The sequence below is a fragment of the Bactrocera latifrons genome, unplaced genomic scaffold (assembly GCF_001853355.1).
Source record: "Bactrocera latifrons isolate USDA-ARS-PBARC rearing strain unplaced genomic scaffold, ASM185335v1 scaffold_53, whole genome shotgun sequence".
Taxonomy (NCBI): domain Eukaryota; kingdom Metazoa; phylum Arthropoda; class Insecta; order Diptera; family Tephritidae; genus Bactrocera; species Bactrocera latifrons.
Genome location: NW_017537190.1, coordinates 426,530 through 446,146, shown reverse-complemented (window position 1 = coordinate 446,146; position 19,617 = coordinate 426,530). Strand labels below are relative to the sequence as shown.

The following is a 19,617-nucleotide window of genomic DNA, read 5'->3' as shown; positions in this document are numbered from 1 at the left end:
AAATACGCAGCTGATTTTTTTTTTTCAGTTTTTAATTAATAAAAATTCATACATTTCTGACATTCATTAGTTTGTTTTTATATAAATGTCAGAAATTAGTTATTTCATTTAGGTTTTTTATTTTTTATGCATTTTGTAATTAAATCATACCTAAAATTGAGAGCTACTTAAAAAATATTTATGAAAAAATTGCGAAATTTTGTTGTTCGTATTTGAATGCTAGTCTTGCTTAAACGCATTCAGAGACAATTATTATGTATTTATAACGTTTTTAGTTATTTTTATATACTTGAATATGTAGACTATGCCGTTAGTAGCTATAAAAAATCTTTATACAAAAATAAAAATAATAAAAATAACAGCGTAAAATATTGAATTATACATATTACTGTTTATATATGTATGTATGTTGTATGTAGCTTATGTTTTACATAGAAAATAAATAAAGGCGGCTTGAAGCGCACAGGGTACATATTATATTTTTATACTGCTCTAATTTAATACGGTTCATACTAAAAGCACAATGCTCAGCCACTCGAAATTTCTTATATTCATGGTATATGAAATTAGTAAATATTGGTTTATTTGGTTTTTTTTTTAATTTGTTTTTATTTGAAACATTTTTATCATCGAACGTTTTACAACATTTTGTATTTTTCATTTGAGTTTGAAAACAAAAATTACAACAATCTTTTGGAATTTATGTATGCGCTTTTGTAATTTAGGGAATTTTCCACTTGCAGTGTTACTTGTTTTGCATACGGTGTATTCATTGTTAGTGTGCGTGTGTGTGTAAGAGAGGGGGGGTGGGGTCGTATGTGTTCTGAACTTCTTTTTACGAATTTCGTCAATTTCACGCCACTGTACTTCATTCAACAATTACACGTAACATAGCCAATTTTGTATTATGAATTATAACGGTATATATAGTACATTTATATATAAGTAGTATATATGTTTATTTGTGTATATATATGTGTGTGTATGAGATTTGATTGATTTCGTTTTTGTTTAAAATTAAAAAATAATAATTCCGATCACAGAATTCAGACAAATAGTTTCAACGTGTGTTTACTCGACATCGACGAGCAAGTTAAAAACATAAAATTTTCTTAAACAAAAAATATTTTATATAAACATAAACAAAAAAAAATACTTAAATTTACTGCATGAAATTTGTGTTGCATCACTCAAATGCAATACGCGATTTTATACATACATATGGAGTAAGCGAATGTGTGTGTGTGTGTGAAATGATGAATTTTTAGCATTTAGCATACCTTAACGGTGAAAAAAACGAGTACCAAAACAAATACGAAAATGCACTAAGAAGGAAGTATACAAATAGCTGTTGCAAATGCTTGCGGTTACAGTGTGTGGCAAAGGAATGGCTCAATTTGTATGTAAGTATTTCGGACCAGCACCTAAAGACCTGAAGCGGGTCCGATAACAGGCGTCAATGACAAGTAGTTTAAGGCAAGGCCGAACAGCGAGTACGACAGGCGACAACGAGCGTGATATGATGATAAATAAATTATGTGCGTGTGAGTATGCATATTTTTAATGCGGCGATATTTGCTTAAGCATTTACATATAGGTATATATATATATATATATTTTTTTTTATATATATATACGAAAATAGGAATGGTGTGTAGCGTTGCGCGCGGAAATCACTTGCAAATGCGCCTATATTTGACGCTTTTGCTTACGTATACGTCATAACGTAACGTAAAGCTGTTATTTTGCGGTGCTTTCTGCTTGCAACCGCCACCGTACGGCTCATGCTTACACTTGCCTTGCATTTTTTGTTAAGAGATTCAAGTATACTAACTGCTATGATGCAAAAATTATAAGTTTTAAATATTTCATTTACAGTTTTGTTTTTTTATTTAATGTATATCTAATCTAATTGTACTACAAAAATATTATGTATGTATGTATAAGTGTAAGCGTCAGTTTTTTTCATTTTTCACTTGCAACAAAAAAGTAATTTTTTAATAATAATAAGTTTCCAAAAACAAAAAAGAGGCGGGAAGCAATTAAAGTAAAATTAAGGGGTGTGGCCAAAGACCAGTATTGGCGCATTAAATTTATTTGTCAAATTGTAAAATAAATGTTAGTAAAAGAAAAAAAAAAAAACAATAAATGTTAGGGAGACGATTTTTGAAATACGCCTTTTGAGACCAAATAATTGTGGGTTGTATGTTTTGTTGTTTTTCTTTGTGTTTTTGTTTACCGAAAACTTTTCAAAAAAGTTACTCGTTAAATATCTTACATGCTAATATGTACACACGCAGACACACATACACACGCTAATATAGTAGTTTGTTTTGAATTTTAGTTTTTGTTATTTTGCTTTTTCATTTCTTTCATTTTTGTTTGTTGTGTTTTGTTGCTCTTGCATTTCTAATGTCTTTCGTTTATCCAGCTAAAAATATGCAGTTTTCATATATGTACAGTGCTAAATTTTAATGTTTTTGTGTTTTTTCTTCTTCTTCTTTTTCTGTTCTTTAATTATTGTTGCATGGGGGTGTGAAGAGGTGCTACGCTGGCGGCGACAATACATGAGCCCAACCATTGATCCAATGTGTCTACGCAATTTTCGCTATACTTGTTCTAATTAATTTTATTACGATTTTCTTCAATTTAATGCAACCCTCTTCAATGCGCTCCCTCTCTACACTCTCTCTTGTGCCACTCTTAGCTGCATTTCACTGGAATAGCAGCGTCGCAAAGTTGCGTTGCTTTTTAGCCAAGCCTACGTTGTCGACACTACCACCAACTCCTTCGCCGTTACTGTATTGTTGTTGCTGTTGTTGTTGTAGTTTTTGCTTATACTTATCCGTGCGTAGTTGGCGCCTACGGCGCTAGAGCAGTTTCTCCATATAAGCGTGTAGCTCTTCATTCAGCCGCGCACGGCCATTGTTAGCCGCTTTACTCGCAGCTGCCGTTAGTCCGGCCACAGCCGCTGAGTATAGCGCGTTGCTGTTCGACGCATTCGCTTCTTTGGCGGCACTTTGCTGCTCGGCACGATACCACTTGTCGAAGGATTCTTTCGGTATCACTTCGCTGTCGTAAATCAAATCGAATACACTACATATCAGCTGATTGCCAGTTGGTGTGTCGTAGTTTTGTTGCAGCGCGTCAACGACGGCGTCGAGGCAGGCCAGCTCATGCGTTTCGAGACCGTCTAGGCAACGTCTCAGCAACGGTACGCACTTGTGTCGGAACAGTTCCGTGTCCAATTGCCGTAAACGGCTCGTGCTACTACTTAGTTCCGATGGCGATGTCGGTGGCATTACACTTGCATAATCACAGCAGAGGAATTTCGTAAGGCTGCGTATAAAGTGTGTATTTATGTGCACATTCGTATTTATATAGTCGATGGCTAGATCGCAGCCATTCACCGCATTCAATAAATACTCTATGCGCATCACTTGCTCCACTATGGCAGCGGGATGTGTAGACGTGGACGTAGCCGGCTGCTGCGGCGGCTTGTATGTACGATCGTGTATATACTGAAAGCCATGCGTATTGATGAATTCGCGCCATTGCGCATTATCGCTCATAAATTGTTGGCCATGATCCAATTTGAAGACCTTATTCCAGAGTTCACGCGTATAGGTGGCGCCAAATTCCGTGGTGAAGTAGGTGATGAGCGCATGTAGGAAACGTTTCGTGAAGTGTTCGTCGGCCGACCATTGTTGCAGCCAAATATCGGAGAAATGCAAGAGTTGTTCGTGCAATAGTGGACCGATAAATTCGAATACGTACGTCCAGAGATTGGGCACGTCGACCTGCAGATCGGGCAGTTCGTCGGCCAACTCTTTGTAGACCACATTGAACAATTGCGGTTCGCACACTTTGGTGCGCATCAAATGCACGAAGATGGCGGCGCAGGCTTTGCGTTGTGCACGCTTCACGGTTGTCAAGTGCAGATAGTCGGTGAATATATAGTTGAGCAATGATTTCTGTTGACGGCGATTGAGTTGGCACCACTCGTTGACCGCTTCTTGTTGCCAGCTATTGCTGGCGTTGCTGCTGCGACTGCTGCTCGCATCCAATAGCTCCTCGATCAACCGGTTGAGCAGTTTTTGGCATACATTTTTACTCAAGTCCTGCAAATCCAAATTGTCCAAAGCGTATTGTATGTCTTTCGGTTCCTGCGGTGATGATGCTTCACTTGCGCTTTGCTCGTACAACTTTTCCGGTCTATCGAGCGCCTGGAATGGATTGTTGGACATTGGTGACATTGTCGTTGCGTTGGCGCTGCTTAAGGTGGCGGTTTGACGCTTAAAACTGCTGCCGTTCGACGCATTCGTTGTGCTGGTGTTTAGGCTCAGCAGGGTTGCGGGTGTATTACTGCTGCCGCTGGTAGCGGTTTGGCGTCCAGACGAGCGCCATTGGTAGTTGATTGAGTTGCCGAGTTTAGGTGTGCTTTGTGTTACCTCATCGTTGGTGAATTTCAATTTGTTCGGATCGATATTTAGTTTCTGTTGCTCATGCTGTTGCATGAATTGCTGTGACTTTTGAGATTTTTGAAAGTAGTGTCGATTGCCCTGATTGCCGCCGCCACCGCCCATGTTGCCCCCCAAGCTGCTGCTGCCGCCGTAGGCGCCTATCCGATTGCTTTTATCGTACATGCTGCCGCCGCCGCTGCCGCTACCAATGCCGCCCTGCATTTTGTCATCCTGTTTGGCGCCGATTGCTGTACGCTTCTGGGTGTTTTGCTGCGCCTGTTGTTGTTGCTGTGACATCTGTTGCTGTTGTGTTTGCGATAACTGATGGTCCCAGGTGCGCGCGCGCAAGTCCATGACATCCTGCATCATGAAGCGCACGCGACTGCTAATCTTGAAATGGCTGCCCGCAGCGCTGGACTTATTGCTGCTGCGCGATTTATGTATGATGTCCTGTATGCGGCGAAAGATTTTATCCATACGCGCATTGTTGGCATTATCGGCCGATTCCAGCAGATGACCAACGGTGGTGAGTAACTTACACATGTACTCTAGCTTCTCTTCGGAGCCGTGTTCCAATAGCGATTCGATGCACATGAACACACGATCATTGGTTAGCGACTGTTGTTTAAACATTTCACCAATAAAACGTACGGTGCCCCAAGCACGACGGCGAAATTGGTATTCTTGATCCTCCAATTCGGCCTGTAGTTCCAGTCGCTCTTTCGTATCTTCGCAAATCTCTAGCTTATCGACTAGCGGTTGCAATTTCAGCTTTTTCGCATCGGCATTGTTCACATTTGTTTCGAATTCGTGTTGAATGCGGTTGATCAGTAGGCTCGAGAAGAGCGATTTGCTCTCGGATTTGCTTTGGAAAAGCACTTTGCAGAAGTTGGCGTATGTGGGCGCGAAATTTGGTTCACTAACGGTTTTTTCGAATATTAACAGCATCACCTGTGGAACAAGAAAGCACAGTGTTGAGTAAGCTTTTATGTTTCGAGTGAAATTTTCGAAAATCAGATTTTAAATTTTTCGAATTCATTATTAAAATTTGAAATTGAAATTCTATGAAATTCAATTAAGGTAATATTTCCGAAATGCATAGGTACTTAATATTTTTCGAAATTTAATTAAAATGTAAAACGTGAAATAACCGAAATTATTGGGTGAAAAGCGAAGAGGCGTCAATTTCAAAAGTAAATTTTAAAATTAGACTAATAATTTTGACAAAAACGAACGTGCCATAATTTCGAAATTTGGCGGAGGAGAGTGCGAAACTTTGAATTTTTAATAAATTAATATTTTAGGAATTCACTTTTTAAATTTTCAATATCGAAATTTAAAAATTTTCGAAGTCAAAACATTTCCGAGATTTGCCGGCGTAGAACAAAAATGCGATAATTTCGAAATTAAATTTTAAAATTTCCGAAATTATTTCGAGAAAAACGAAATTAAATTTAAAATTTTTCGAAATTTAATTTTTTAAATTGAAAGTCTTTGAATTTTAAGTAACATAATACTTTCGGAAATTTTTGTTTTATTTTCGAAATCGAAATTCAAAATTTTACCAAGTTCAAACAAACATTTCCGAAATTAAACATAAAAATTTACGAAATTGAATTTATTTAAATATGCCTACTTGTTGCATTTTCTCCTGCGTATTCATGGTGATGCAAGTCATCGATTTGAGTAGCACGTCGAAGTTGTCTGGCGTCAGCTTGTTCAGCACGCCCCGCACCTTCTTCAGCACCGCATCGATATCATCATTGGCGTCCGACGGCGAAACATTATTCGATTTGCTGCGCAATGTTTCCGGCTGCCACGCATTCTCACACTCGGACAGCTTTATCTCCTCCTTCAGCGACAACTGCACGCGTATAAAGTCAACTTTACGCTGCTGTTGAGCGCTCATAATACCGCTCAAGCCACCCACAACCATAGCACCGCTGCCACCTGCGGCCGCCACACTAAGCACACCGCTCATAGCGCCACCGCCCGATTGGTGATCGTGATGTTTCTTCGCCTGACCGCTGCGTCCACGCTTACCGCTGACCAATTCCAGCGATTCATTAAAATTCATGTGTTGATATTGCTGCTGCTGCAGATGCTGATGTAGCGCCAGTGAGGACATGTTATGTGCGTGATGTGCCAAATGATGATGTTGCTGACGCGAAACGAATAATTGAGAAATGCAATCGCCGCGCTGACATGACACCATTGGCGGCTTACGCGACTCGCTGGATTTTGAAAGCGCCTTCAGTTCGTCTATTGTGTATTTACGCGGCTTTAGCGGCGAAACAACGCTAACTGGCGCGCTCGCTGGTGTGTTGCTATTGGTTTTGTTTGCGTTTAACGCTTTCAGGGCGACACGTGTATTCTGTGCGGTGTTGTGCTTCAAGATCGTTGTCGTGCTGGCATTTAACATACAGTCGACAGTATCCTTCGAAGAAACTGTTTTAGCTTGTGTCACATCTTTTTGTGGTGAGCCAGCTTCGGCTGGTTGTGATTGCTGTTGCTGTGATACATTTGTTGTTGGCGATGCCGAACTCTGTGAGTCTTTCTCTTCGGCGAAATCGCCAAAACGAATGTCCTGTACATTGTTCGCTGCTCCAGCAGCATCTTGTTCCAACTGCATTTGCAGGCGTGTACTCATTTCCTCTTCATCTTCGCATGCTGACGACGAGCTGTTCAAGAATTGCAATTGTTGTCCGGGTGCTTCAAGCAGCGCTGCAACTTGCTGTTTCGTTGGTTGCTGTTGTTGTGTTGTGGGTGCAGGCGAAGCACGTTCGGCCATTTGATGTATGTCCGTTAGGGAGTCACCTTGTGTAAAACGACAAACGAATGAAAACATTAGAGTTTATTCAATACAGAAAACATTGGATTAAAATATGCTACCATGTCGGAGGGCACAATAGACCTTAGGTCGCGGTGCAATCCTCATTTATGTATATTATGCGGTCAGGTCAGTACAGTTCGGAATCACATTTTGCTGGGCAGTGAATACAGACGGACAATGTTAAAAATTATGTTCATATCGTTAAATTTACATAATTAATTTTTTTAAGTTGTCAAGAAAAAAATTGTCTCCTATCGTTAAATATACATAGTTAATTTTTGAGGTTATGTCAAGAATAATAATATATCATTATTGAATTTTAAAATATAAGGAACGAAATTGACAAAATTTTAGTACATTTGATGCAGACAACGAAAGCAAGTAACGTGTTTGGCTTGCAGTTAACATTTTCTTATGAAGAATATTTCTACAAAAAAAAAAAAAACATTTCCGTTGCTTTATGCCTATTTAATCAGTTTTGTTGTTGCTTTTACACCTACTTTTTGTGTTTGTTGGCGTTGGTGTGCCACGTGTCAGACTCCCGCTTTTCGTCACACTTCCGCTACATTGTTGTAGTGGGTGTTGATGTGAATGTTGTTGTGGTTGTATATTTGATGTTGTTGTCGTTTCTCTTAAATTACCGTTATCGCTAGAACTATTTGCATTAATTATATCAGTCGGGATTTGGGTTGTTGTTGTTATTAATGTTGTTGACGTTGCTGTTGTTGTCATATTTTTAGTTGCTAAATTATTATTAAGATTATTATTGGCATTGTTTAATATACTTTTGTGGTTGCTGCTGCTACTGCCACCGAAGCCGACGCCGGTGCCGGTACCGCCACCGCCGCTTTTATTACTAATACTATTGTTATTGTTGCCGCTGCTGCTGTTGCTACTGCTGCTTAGTGTTGCTGCATTCGCGCGTTGGCTATTAACCTCACACTGTTTATTGAGCCTCTTCTCGCGCTTCGACGCTTTGCGTCGTTTCTTTTGCAACACTATAACTGTGGCGGTGCTATGCGTTATTGATGGACTACTACTACCGCCTTCACCACCGCCTACGCCGGCTTGAGCATTCGCCACTGTGCATGTGTTGGTACCAGTTTTTCTTTGTGATTGTTGTTGCTGCTGCTGTGTATGTTGTTGTTGTTGTTGTTGTTGTTGCAGTTGTTGGTACTGTTGTCGCTGTGTTTGTTGTGGCTGTGTGTATGAATGGTGTGTGGGTGTCGATGTAGCCGATGAGGACGCACCTGAAGTGTTGGGCGAATGCTTTAGTGTCGCTGCTTTACCAATAGCTGGTGTTGGGCCGGCCATGATTGACGTAGAAGTGACGCCAGTAGTGGTTGAAGTAGTCGATTTACTGGTCTTAAGTTGTAACTTCGCCATGCTGGCAGGTATAAACTCCATATCAGTGTTCGAGGGCAAATTGTCGTTGTCTCCAGCTAGAAACGGAAATTTTATTTATTAGAAAATGGACGAATTCAGCTAGGCACATGAACATATGCTTTGGTATATGAATGTAGGTATATGTATGTGTGGGTGTGTGTGCGTGAAAAATGCGGCATACTTACTTTGAAGCTCTGCGTATTTGGAGCGTTGACCCGACTGTACTGGATAAACTGTCACCGTCATTGTAGACGTCTGCTCTGACTGAAAGTTAAAATGAGACTTGTTGTTGTCCTCCTCGCCGCCACTTAGTGTGGTCGCAGAGGTCACAGCGGAAATATCCGATTCTTCTTGTCGATCTAGTGCGAACTTGCCCTCAATATCATTGTCTGTAAAATGTTGTTGCTGTATGCCTTGCCCCTCATCGTAGACATCTATTAATTCCGAATGCTCTAGCTCGTTTTCTGCAAGGTCCAACATCAGCGATGTGGGCTCTAAAAATTTAAAAATAATAGAAGCTGTAGCTTGGTACCCAACCATTCCAACACTTACCATCATCGTAATTGCTGTCTTCGCCATCGTCGCCGGTCACGCTATGTATAATAGTTGTAGCGTGCATTCCCGTTTGTTCTGCGCCCACATCTAGCTGGCGTTCGTCCTCATTCAAATATAAGGCTGTCTCATTTGAATCGGAAATGGAGTCGTTGCCACGAGCGGCTTTCAAGTCGCCATAAACATAATTGTCAGTATCCTCATCACCGGAAATTTGGGAAGTGCCCGAAGAGGCGTCGGCCGCAGACCCATCGTATGCGCTCACACGCCTGCCTGTGGTATGGTCAAGATCACGCACCGCATCTGTTTGCATTTGCTGATCGATCTTCTCCTTTGATGTAGAACTTTGCACCGCAACACTCACCGCTGCTGTGGTGGCGGCGCAGGCTTCGCTGTGCGGATCTTTCGTCATCGCAATGGCGGTCACAGTTGGCGTCTTTGCCATGGAAACAGTAATCGATTTGTCACTACCGCTGGCTGTGCTCTCTTGTGTACCAGGCGCTATATCAGTGGGTAACGGCTTGACTTCTACCGCAGTGCTTTTCTTCTGTGGCTTCGGGTCCAATATATTCTCATGTGTGATCGGGTGTATTATAGGTATAGCGTGTTTACGTGGTTTGACTGTTTCTGTGCCACCACTACCAATGCCACTGCCGCCAACAGCGCTGGCAACTGTACTGCCAGCAACGAGGCCGCCACCGCCAGCAGTAAGAGATGTCGTCGACGATGAGTTTGAAGCAGCCGCGCCGGCTAAATGTCCATAAGTTTGCAATGCTTGCTGTGTCATGGCAGACGGTGTCGCCAGCAAAGGTTGGGGTTGCGTCAGACCAGCCGCGCCCATCGGCAACGGTGGTTGACAAAACGGTGAAGTTATGTATGTGGTTGGACCGCCAGCTGCACCACGCGCACCAGATTGCAACAGCGGAGTTACCGGCATGCCACCGCCAGCATTGCCGGCCTGTTGATGTGCGCCGGCGGCAAGCATTGACGTACGCGGCGCAGCCGTTAGTGGACCCGGCGGCAAGGCGAATATCGCATTTGCTGGCAACAAGTATGCGGTTTGTGGCTGCCGTTGATGTGGTGACGCTGTTAGTACGCCACGCAACTGATGTTGTTGTGGATGGTGGTGTGGGTGTAGATGTGGTGGCGGCGTTGGTGCAGCGCCAGCGCCCGTATGATAGTAGTGTGTATGCAGCGCTGTCTGTGGATGATGAAGCGCTTGATGATGTTGCTGCTGTTGTTGTTGGTACAGCGTTGTAGCAGCTTGTGTATTGGCACCCGGTCCGCCATGATTATTTGCAGCTGCAGCTGCTGCTACCGCGGCATTGTTGTTGTATTGTGCAGCCGCTGCAGCCGCGGCGATTACTGCCGCCGTCTGTTGATGATACTGTTGCAAGTAGTTGGAGGTCATGAATGTCGTACTCGTCGCCGGCGGTTGCATGAGCGCCGTCCCAGTCGCGTAATGTTGCATATTGGCGCCATTGTTGGCGGCAGCAGCTGCCGCCGCGGCAGCCGCCGCATGTTGTCGAGCGATATTTGTGGCGCTTGCACTATTGCCAGTGCTGACACCTCCACCGCCGACGGGTATACTACCTGCACCACCGCCCCCCACCATGCTGTGTGATTGAGTTGCGGACACAGACGACGCACCGCCAGCTGTATTGGACTGTGTGGGTGGTGACGGGGCCATTTGTGATGCCGTGACTGTTGCATTATTGGGCGCTTGCGGATGTTGGGCGGGGGGTGGCGGCGGCTGTGTTTGACTTAATTGATACGAATAAAAGGATAACTGCGGATGATGATGTGCTTGCTGTTGTTGCTGCTGCTGCTGCTGTTGTTGTTGTTGCTGCTGCGACTGTTGTTGATGTTGCTGATGCTGTTGATGGGTATGCTGGTGTGACTGATGGTGAGGGTGGTGGGAATGCGTTTGCTGGGGCGCTTGATGACCGTGATGCACGGACGACGGTTGTTGTTGTTGCTGCTGTTGTTGTGGCGGCTGCTGTGGCTGTGGCGCGTGTGGATGGTGCGATTGGTGGTGCGTTTGGTGATGCGACTGGTGGTGATGTTGTTGCTGCTGCTGCTGATGCTGTTGATTTGGGCGTATTCCCTTCCCACCCCCTCCCGTTTGAAGGAACATAGGAGGATCTTTGAAAGACCTAATTTAACAACAACAAACACAATCCCAAATATCGACGAGAGTTGGCGTAAGTTGAGGTGAAACATATGATGAGCACAATGAGGAATTGATAATGATTTTTGTTATGGATTTAAATTTGTTTATGTTTGATGATTTCAGGTTTAGATTTGTGGAAAATTGGCGGCAATCAATATTTTAGTTTTCATTTTTTTTTTTTTAGTTTTTTGTGTTGGGTTTTTGTTTATTTCGCGTTTGCATGGAATGAGTTGCGTTTTCATAAACATTGTTTTTATTTTTTGGTTTTTTATTCATTGTAGGAATTTTTGTTTGAATAGCAAGCAGTAATAAAAGAGAACAAATACAAACAATCGTATGTTAGTGACAATATCTTATGATTTACAAGGAGCATGATGTTAAGAGACGGAAAAGTGTATTTTTGCTGTCGCTAGTATGGCTACTTCGTTACTTATCGGACTAACTACAAAAGCGGACAAAAGCATCTATTGAGGACTAGGTTTACATACAGGCAAACAATTGTTCAAACAGAAAGCAATTTCCCAAATAATTTTTAAAATATAAAACTTAAAGGATAGACTCTTGATTGTACTCTATACTTTTTGCATAGTAATATAAATATTAGAAAGAAAAAAATAAAGAAAAAATAATTAACGTCAAGTAATAAAATAATAATAAAATAAATTTCACTGTCACAACTATTGTTGTTTTTTGAATAATTTTACATTTATCACATTCTAACGTTTTACTTAATGGTACTAAAGTAATTGGACTATATTTTGTTTTATTGTTGAATAAAGCACAGTTCGAATAGATGTACTTTTATTGGAAAAATTCGCAATTTGTATTTTAAAAAGTTAATTACAAACTAAGTACATGCGCTAAACTAAGTTTAATTATAAATATTGAATAAGGGAAGAACACACATCAAAGTCTACATTCAATCAAAATAAATATGCAAGGATTGACAGGGATACGTGCATACGCTGACACAAACATACATAATACAAAAATGTATTTTAAGGAAGGTGATATGAAAAATAATACATAAGCAAAAATTTCGTAAAGATTTCTTGTTATACAAAAAAATTTGCCATACAAGAATTTGATTCATATCGCTAAGTTTGTATGGCAGCTTTAGCGGTTCAATATCGGCGGTTTCGACAAGTGAGCAGCTGTTTGGGGAAAAATGCTATGAGCACAAATTCAGATCAATACTTGAAAATCTGAGAGGCTGAATTCGTGGCAGACAGACTGTCACTTAGTTGAGTAATCGCTGGTATTGATATTATATATACATATGTACTTTATGAATACATCCTCTTAAGGGTTTCAAAATTAAGATAATATATGTATCTAACTTCTGTTGTTGTTTAGACCCATTAAAGTTTTAACTGAGGAAAATAATTATTGGCAACCAGGCGATCGAAAATTATGCTTCGCTTATACTGCTCAGACTCTAGCGTATGAGATTGAAGAAACTGTCGAATTACCCCAAGTCATTAAAACATTCAGAGGCTTTTGAACACCACGCTCTGCCAGAATCATCTTGCAAATACATTTAGCAGAAGTTTCCGAAATCACTAACGGCATTTAACACTAACATCAATAGTTCTTCAAATATTTACTTAAAAGTTTACTCAAATTCTAAAATATTCTGTTCTCCTGGTACTACAATGCATGTTCATACATACAAACACATTGTATCTATGTATATGGGATAAAGTAAATTCAATAGTTGAAAATAATAGTATGATTATTGTATATTGTGTAATGATGTCATACACACTTATAGTATAGACTTTGAGTAGTCGAACGTCAATTTAGATAATTCAGTAATTGATACCGAGCACATGAACTCTTCCAAATGCTTATCACCGCATGAAATAAAAAAGCAAAACAAAGCAAAAACTTTAACGCACAAAATTAATTTAAAAATGTTTTTTTTTTTTGTATTTGCTTCTCATTGTTACATATGTTTTTATATTTATGCAATACATTGTTTCTAATAGATTATAAATATGTTGTCACTGTGACTGTTCGGTGTTTGTTGACATACAACAGGTGTTTTTGCTGACAAGCTAGTCGGTTCAATAAAGACGGCAGTAGCAAAACATTTGAGCATGCGTTTCCCATTAGCATTGATAAACTTTTACTTGCTTAAAATGAGGTTTAGCGTCAGTTAATCGAAAGACTAATATAACTACAGTTGTACCTTTGAAATCATTCACGTCACCTTGAAGCCAATGTGTGTGGGTGGTTGTTGTGCCATTTCGGCAAATAACAAAAGATTGTATTATTAATATGCACATGTGTATAGTATATACATACACCATTATAGCGTTTTAAAGAACACTTGCGTTTGCTTCGCAAAGGCAGAGTTGAATGACCACTTACAAACATACACACATACTTATGTATAAATCATCTCATCACCATTCATTATTACAATTAGTCATAGAACATTTTACTGTTTTTCTTTGTTCACTTATGTACAAAAGTGAAATAAAACGATGAAGGAGTGTATAGTGTTCTTATACTTTTATTTTGTGTAAATATAGTGAGCAAACTACGGGGTGTTTCCAATTTTTGACCTACTTAATTTTATGCGCTAAATTTTTATGCTTTCTTGTCAATTTATTTTTCGTGCGGCAAACAAAATAAAATGCATTCCAGACATAACTGATAGCAGAGAAATGTGGCACAAGGTAACGTGTTTTGGGAACGTAGCACGCGGAGGACAGGTTACTAATAGCTATATTACGAGGCATATGCTAGACGTAGACACTCTTACCATACATATACAGATTGTAAGTTAGAATTAATAATGCTAGAAATGCGATTTGAGCTTGGTATTTGACACTGAGAATGTACCATTTTATTTTTAGCTCAGTTATAACTAACTAAGCTTTTGAAACATAAAAAAATTATATGTTCCTAATTTGTATCATGTTTACAACCATAGAAGTTATTTTTATATTAATAAACCCAGAATAAGTAATAAGTAGTTCAAAATAATAACTCATTCTCACTGCTTTATCAAAGTGTCAAGTGTTCTTAAATTTTTTTTGTACAAATTCAAAAGTCAAAACAAAGTGATTTCGATAAATGGGAAGAGGCAAGAGGATAGTAGTTGCATATGTTTAAAATCAATAACAACAATAATAGCGAACATACGGGCAGGCAAAATAGTAAGCATGCTACCAGGTGAACGAATTCCTTCATTGACAGGATCATCGGATTATGTACATATGTACGAACACACATGCATGCAATTTCAATTCAGGAATTAGTTATTTATAAAAAAAAAGGCAACAACAATCCTTATGCGCGGTAGTTGGCAAATACTAAACAAAATTTTAGCAACAAATTTAAATGATATATTTTATTTACAAAATGTTAGTGTCAGCGAATATGTTTGTACGCCATTTGGGTGGCAGTAAAGGATCTACATAAATACAAATATTTCACGAACTAATATTTCCAAGACTTTGCCAACTGGGGTAAGGATACATATAAGAGTTTTTAGGAATATTTACTTTTAAAATACATACACACTATATAACAAAAACTATAGCATTAGTACAAGTATGCTAGTTAATCGTGTTTGCCGACTTACCGCTTCCTTTGTTGTTGCTGCGTCTTTTATGATTAATATTTGGTGCAATTCGTAGTTAAATTTTAAGACAGGTAGCCTTTAAGAAGACCTGCGGTAATAGGCTATGTTCGGCAGTCAACTGCCAAATATACCTTTTCACTTCACGGCTACAAAGGTGCCTTTTCAATTTTAGGTATGTATGTAAAGTCCTTTAATTTGTCGCGTATACGTGTTTTGAAGCAAATGATTTTTATTCGAATATTTATATTTTTAATTCGCTTATGTTTATTTGAATGTTTTATTTAATATTGATCGTTTGTCACAAGTCTATTGCAAAGTTATTTTGCAAGTTTTTCACTATTCTAAACTTTCTTCCTTTATTTTTTTACAAATATTTCTATGTAAAAAATTTTGGTTTGGTTTTATTATATTTAATACTTTTTTTGCCTTTTTTTGTTACAATAAAATGTTTTATTGATGAGCAGGTTTGGACGACAAATTTTTTTGTCGCCTTTGCGACAATTTCGCAAAAGTAACGGTCACGATTTTTCTGTTCCTATTTGTTTTTTTCTATTCTGTTTTGATTTCTTTTGAACTGCAAAAAAACAATATTTTATTCAGTTCAAATAACTATACAGCAGAGACAATTTCCACACAAATTCCAGGTAAATTCCTTCCGTTAACACAATGAGTACACCACGAACGAATGTGAATGATACAAAATAAAGCAACAAAGCGAAAGTTGTTCAAAACGTAAATTCGCAAAAAAAAAAGTGCAAGTATCAACGACACGGGCCGGCGAAGACTGTGCTGCTGCTCAGACATCAACGGCGATGAAGGCGGCACAAATCCACGCACAAGCCGCGAAATATAAACTCAAAACACACAAAACGCTATATTGCACAAAATAAAGAATCGACAAAAACACCCACGAAACACAATTCAAACGAAGAGAATGTAATCGAGAACAATAAAAAAAACCAAAAGCTAAACTGAACTAAACGAAACAAAGCAGACGAAGGAAGAAACGGCAAAAAAATGCAAAATTTTTAAGTTGTCTTGTGATTTTTAATGTAAACTGTTTTTCCCCAAAAAAAAGGAAAATGAAAAATTTTCAAATTTGATATTTAAAACGAAACAAACATGTTAGCAGAAATTTCTGAAGCGAAACTCAGCTCCGGTTAGTCGCTTCGGTTACAGCCAATACTCGTAAAACTTATTAATGCCCGCGCCCCATTTCCTCCTTCTTCTTCTTTAACTAAAATGCTCTACAAGCACTCCTTTCTCATAGCCACAAAGAAAATTTCATTTCTTGCAATATTTTGCCAAATTTGCACACACTATGAAAACACAACGATTCGCGGATAAGTCTTCTTACTTTTGTATAGATTTTACAAATTTATTTGGTATTTTATGCTTTTTTCACATAACACGAAAAATCACATCAACGCGCACGCACAAAGCGACGTGGAATGGAAGAAAAACCAAAGTGAAATGCAAAAATAACAGTGAATCCCAACGCTAGTGTTGCCAGAACAAAACCACTGAAGAGGGTAAAAAAGAGTTGGAAGCTATGCATATTGACCCATACGGGTGTAAAAGGATTTATGTAGTTTTATTTCGGTTCATTGCATTTATATTATCTTCAAGTAAGTGAATTTCATATTTTTTCATTTATTTTGCTTTGCTGTGAAATGTATAAGGAAAATCAATTCATATTTATTTATTAAATGAAGCTTTTTAAGTTATAATAACACAGTCCTCTTATCAGTGCGGTTTGTTCAAGGCAATAGCAACACTGCTGTGGAGTGTAGCTGAAGTTCCACAACCGCTATCGTTTTCGGTATTTTAATGTGGAAGAAAACGCATATGAAAAGAAACTTGCGATTGGTGTCTTGGCTATATGGTCTACAGATGGCGCTGTCACATCGAAGTGACCAGAGAACGTATATGAAGTGCAGAGAACGTTATAAAAATTATTTCACCACTGCAGTTTCCGTACGATAATGATTTTACGTTCATGACTAAATTCACGCAGCTATGGTGTATAAAACTTGTAATGTCAATAATTGCGCCAAAATATCACAATTTTTGAGAAATTTTAGTGATTAGTGCAATAATTCTTTTCCGGTGACGATTTATTATTAGATATAAAAATGCAAGCGTTTCTCGCCGAAAATTCAAAAGTGTGGTGATTCCGGTTGTGGTCTAAGCCGTTTATACTAAATAAAATTGAACCAGAAAAAAGAAATTTTAATATTGTAAGTGTAATACTTTTCATTATTTTACTGGTAAGTAGTGACCAATGTAAGGATGAAGGATTAACGCGGTGCATCCAAATTCTAACTTTGGTTAGATCAATTATAGTTCTCTTAACCATATGATTATAGAAATCCTTTTTTTCCAGTAGGATATTGATATCCATAAAAAAAACTCATGCGAAACAACCTAAATTTACTCACCGTTTTTGTTGTGAAATTTTTGTATCATTTCAGCGATATCGGCCGGTATTGTTTAATATTGAAACCGGTTTTACTAGCATTTATACTAAAAGCTTGTGAAATGAACGAAAACTCACACAGGCAGACCAAACTAGAAAAGCAAGAACGATTTAGAGATTAAACTTGAAATTTAGGCAAGTGATTTGGGATATTTGAGAAATGTGGGTATTAATATCAAAGGTTGTGTAAAAATCAACGAAGTTACTAATATTTTTATACCTGTCTTTTAACGGTTTAGATCAGATTCCAAAGCGTTTTCCCCAAAACTTACGTGCTCTAAGTTGTTGCATTTCATAACTTTCAAACTGCTGCATCGCTTCTCTTGAAACTTCGAATACCTTTGCTGCAGATAATTTACAAGTTAACGCTGGATAATTATTTAATATTTTTAAAAATATTTTTTTATTTTACAATAACAAAATAGTCCATTTTTATATCAAAGTTTTCCAAAATGGAAAAACTGAAAATTCGAAAAACCCTCTCGACGTTACCTGGAGAGAACTATTATCCAATGAACCTTAATATTGTACTTAGAGTGATCCAGCACCAACTTACATATGTGGGACATCGCAATCCTGCTTTTAGGCCGTTAACGCGGCGTTTTTCGAAACATTTTAGTGTATTTGGCGCCAAGCGTGCTTTCACATTTCTTATGTCCAAATGATCTTTCAAAATGGTTTTCATTGATCCTTCCGATATTGCGACAATGCCAGTAAGATCTCTGGCTACTAATCATCGATACTCAAGCAGCAATTCCTTTATTTTATTGACGCGTTCCCGACCTTATTTAAGTAACGCTGTGAACGTTCTTTTTTTAACCGCGTTTTCAATAAGAGCTTTTTTACATAAAACCAAAAGTGTATTCGATGCCATTATGTACGGCAATAGATTTCTTTTGCATGGCCACCACGGCCAAACTTGCAGAAGTCCAGACGCTGAACCTAATTTTCGACGGTTTTCAAGCATAAAACGGCCGATACTGCTGCAATTTCACGTTCGAAATTTGCACGAAGTTCATCAAACGTCGTGCTGATAACACGTTCACCAAGCTTGGCTTGCAATAAATCGATTGTGACATTCGCCGTCTGGCTTGCGGCGCCATCCTGTTGGAAGCACATATGGTCCAAGACCATATCATCCAATTCGCTGCAAAAATATTGGGTTATCATTCACAGTAACGTGCCGATCTTGATCATCACGGAAGAAGTACGCCTAAAACCGCACCAAACCGCAATTTTTTCGGGTATGCTTTGGTGACTCATGGAGTACCTGTGGATAATTTCGTCTCGCTGATGGTTCGTATATCTTTCCATGGCGAAATGGCAAACCTTACTGAAGAGAAATGTCAAAAGAGCGGGAAAAATATGGCCTCGTTTGCGATCCCTATCGATCTACTTTTTAGCGTCAATATTGAAAAATCCGTTACTCGGTATTCACTTATCATTCTCACTGATATTTAGTAAAGATTCCAAAAAGTAACACTCAAATCTCCTCTTCGCGGTTGACATATAATATCATATAAATCTTATTGAAAGCATCAAAATCGTGAGCTTTCGCTTCTGATACTATATTTATAGGCCAGTTACTTGTGTCATTTTACACTTGGCACTGTAGTAGTGGGTAATGGGAATGTAAAAATAGAGTTGCCATTTTTTTTTTTGTTATGAATAATAAAATTAAAAAAAATATATATAGTGGCTTAAATTATTAGTCTGGAAATGAAAATCCATAAAGAATCACGTTAGTTCTATTTGTTTAGTGTTATAACGATTAGTTACTGCCCCAGAGACATGTTTGAAACGGCTATCGGCTCCAGGCTGTTTTTTCGTTTTCATTGGGGATGGCTTCTACCTGTCGTGTTCCAAGTCCAGCGCGATACTTCTCTAAACAAGTAGGAATTACGTATAGTCCTACAACTGTAATTGCTTACCAAGAAACATAACTATAAACCATGGATTGCAAGTAAAGGAGAATACTTATAAAATCAAGTAAATTTATTTCTGTTTATAGTCTAATTGGTTTTACCGTGCGATTCTGTACTGTGATACAGTGTCTCTAAATTTGACAGAGACAATTTTTGAGACTTGAGACGATTTTGCTATTCTGTAAGTGATAGTCACAAACTCTATTAC

The 19,617-nt window shown here is 38.7% G+C and overlaps 2 protein-coding genes across 6 annotated transcripts in view; both read right to left on the bottom strand.

Moving 5' to 3' along the window:
* LOC108974120 (shootin-1) overlaps window positions 1-16,451 on the bottom strand; it is a 44,387-nt gene extending 27,936 nt beyond the window's left edge. For all 5 annotated transcript variants that reach the window (XR_001993786.1, XM_018941768.1, XM_018941770.1 and 2 more), the window contains exons 1-2: window positions 16,363-16,451; window positions 15,006-15,579 (exon numbers count right to left, since the gene is read on the bottom strand). The gene's annotated coding sequence lies outside the window, so the exon portion shown is untranslated. The remainder of the gene's footprint in view (window positions 1-15,005; window positions 15,580-16,362) is intronic.
* LOC108974119 lies at window positions 2,360-11,371 on the bottom strand. The gene is made up of 5 exons (XM_018941765.1): window positions 9,235-11,371; window positions 8,868-9,176; window positions 7,797-8,738; window positions 6,100-7,280; window positions 2,360-5,414 (listed from the first exon to the last, which is right to left on the bottom strand). Exons 1-5 carry the CDS (start codon window positions 11,369-11,371, stop codon window positions 2,871-2,873), a joined length of 7,113 nt encoding a protein of 2,370 aa, XP_018797310.1. The 3' UTR covers window positions 2,360-2,870.
* Window positions 16,452-19,617: the final 3,166 nt, after the last annotated feature.

Excerpts from the sequence above, each read along its gene's own strand:
- LOC108974119 (XM_018941765.1), bottom strand. The coding sequence starts at position 11,371 with ATGTTCCTTCAAACGGGAGGGGGTGGGAAGGGAATACGCCCAAATCAA. Across the intron at positions 7,281-7,796 it reads AACGCCAACAAACACAAAAA|GTGACTCCCTAACGGACATA; the intron begins GTAGGTGTAAAA and ends GTTTTACACAAG. Across the intron at positions 5,415-6,099 it reads CGCAGGAGAAAATGCAACAA|GTGATGCTGTTAATATTCGA; the intron begins GTAGGCATATTT and ends CTTGTTCCACAG.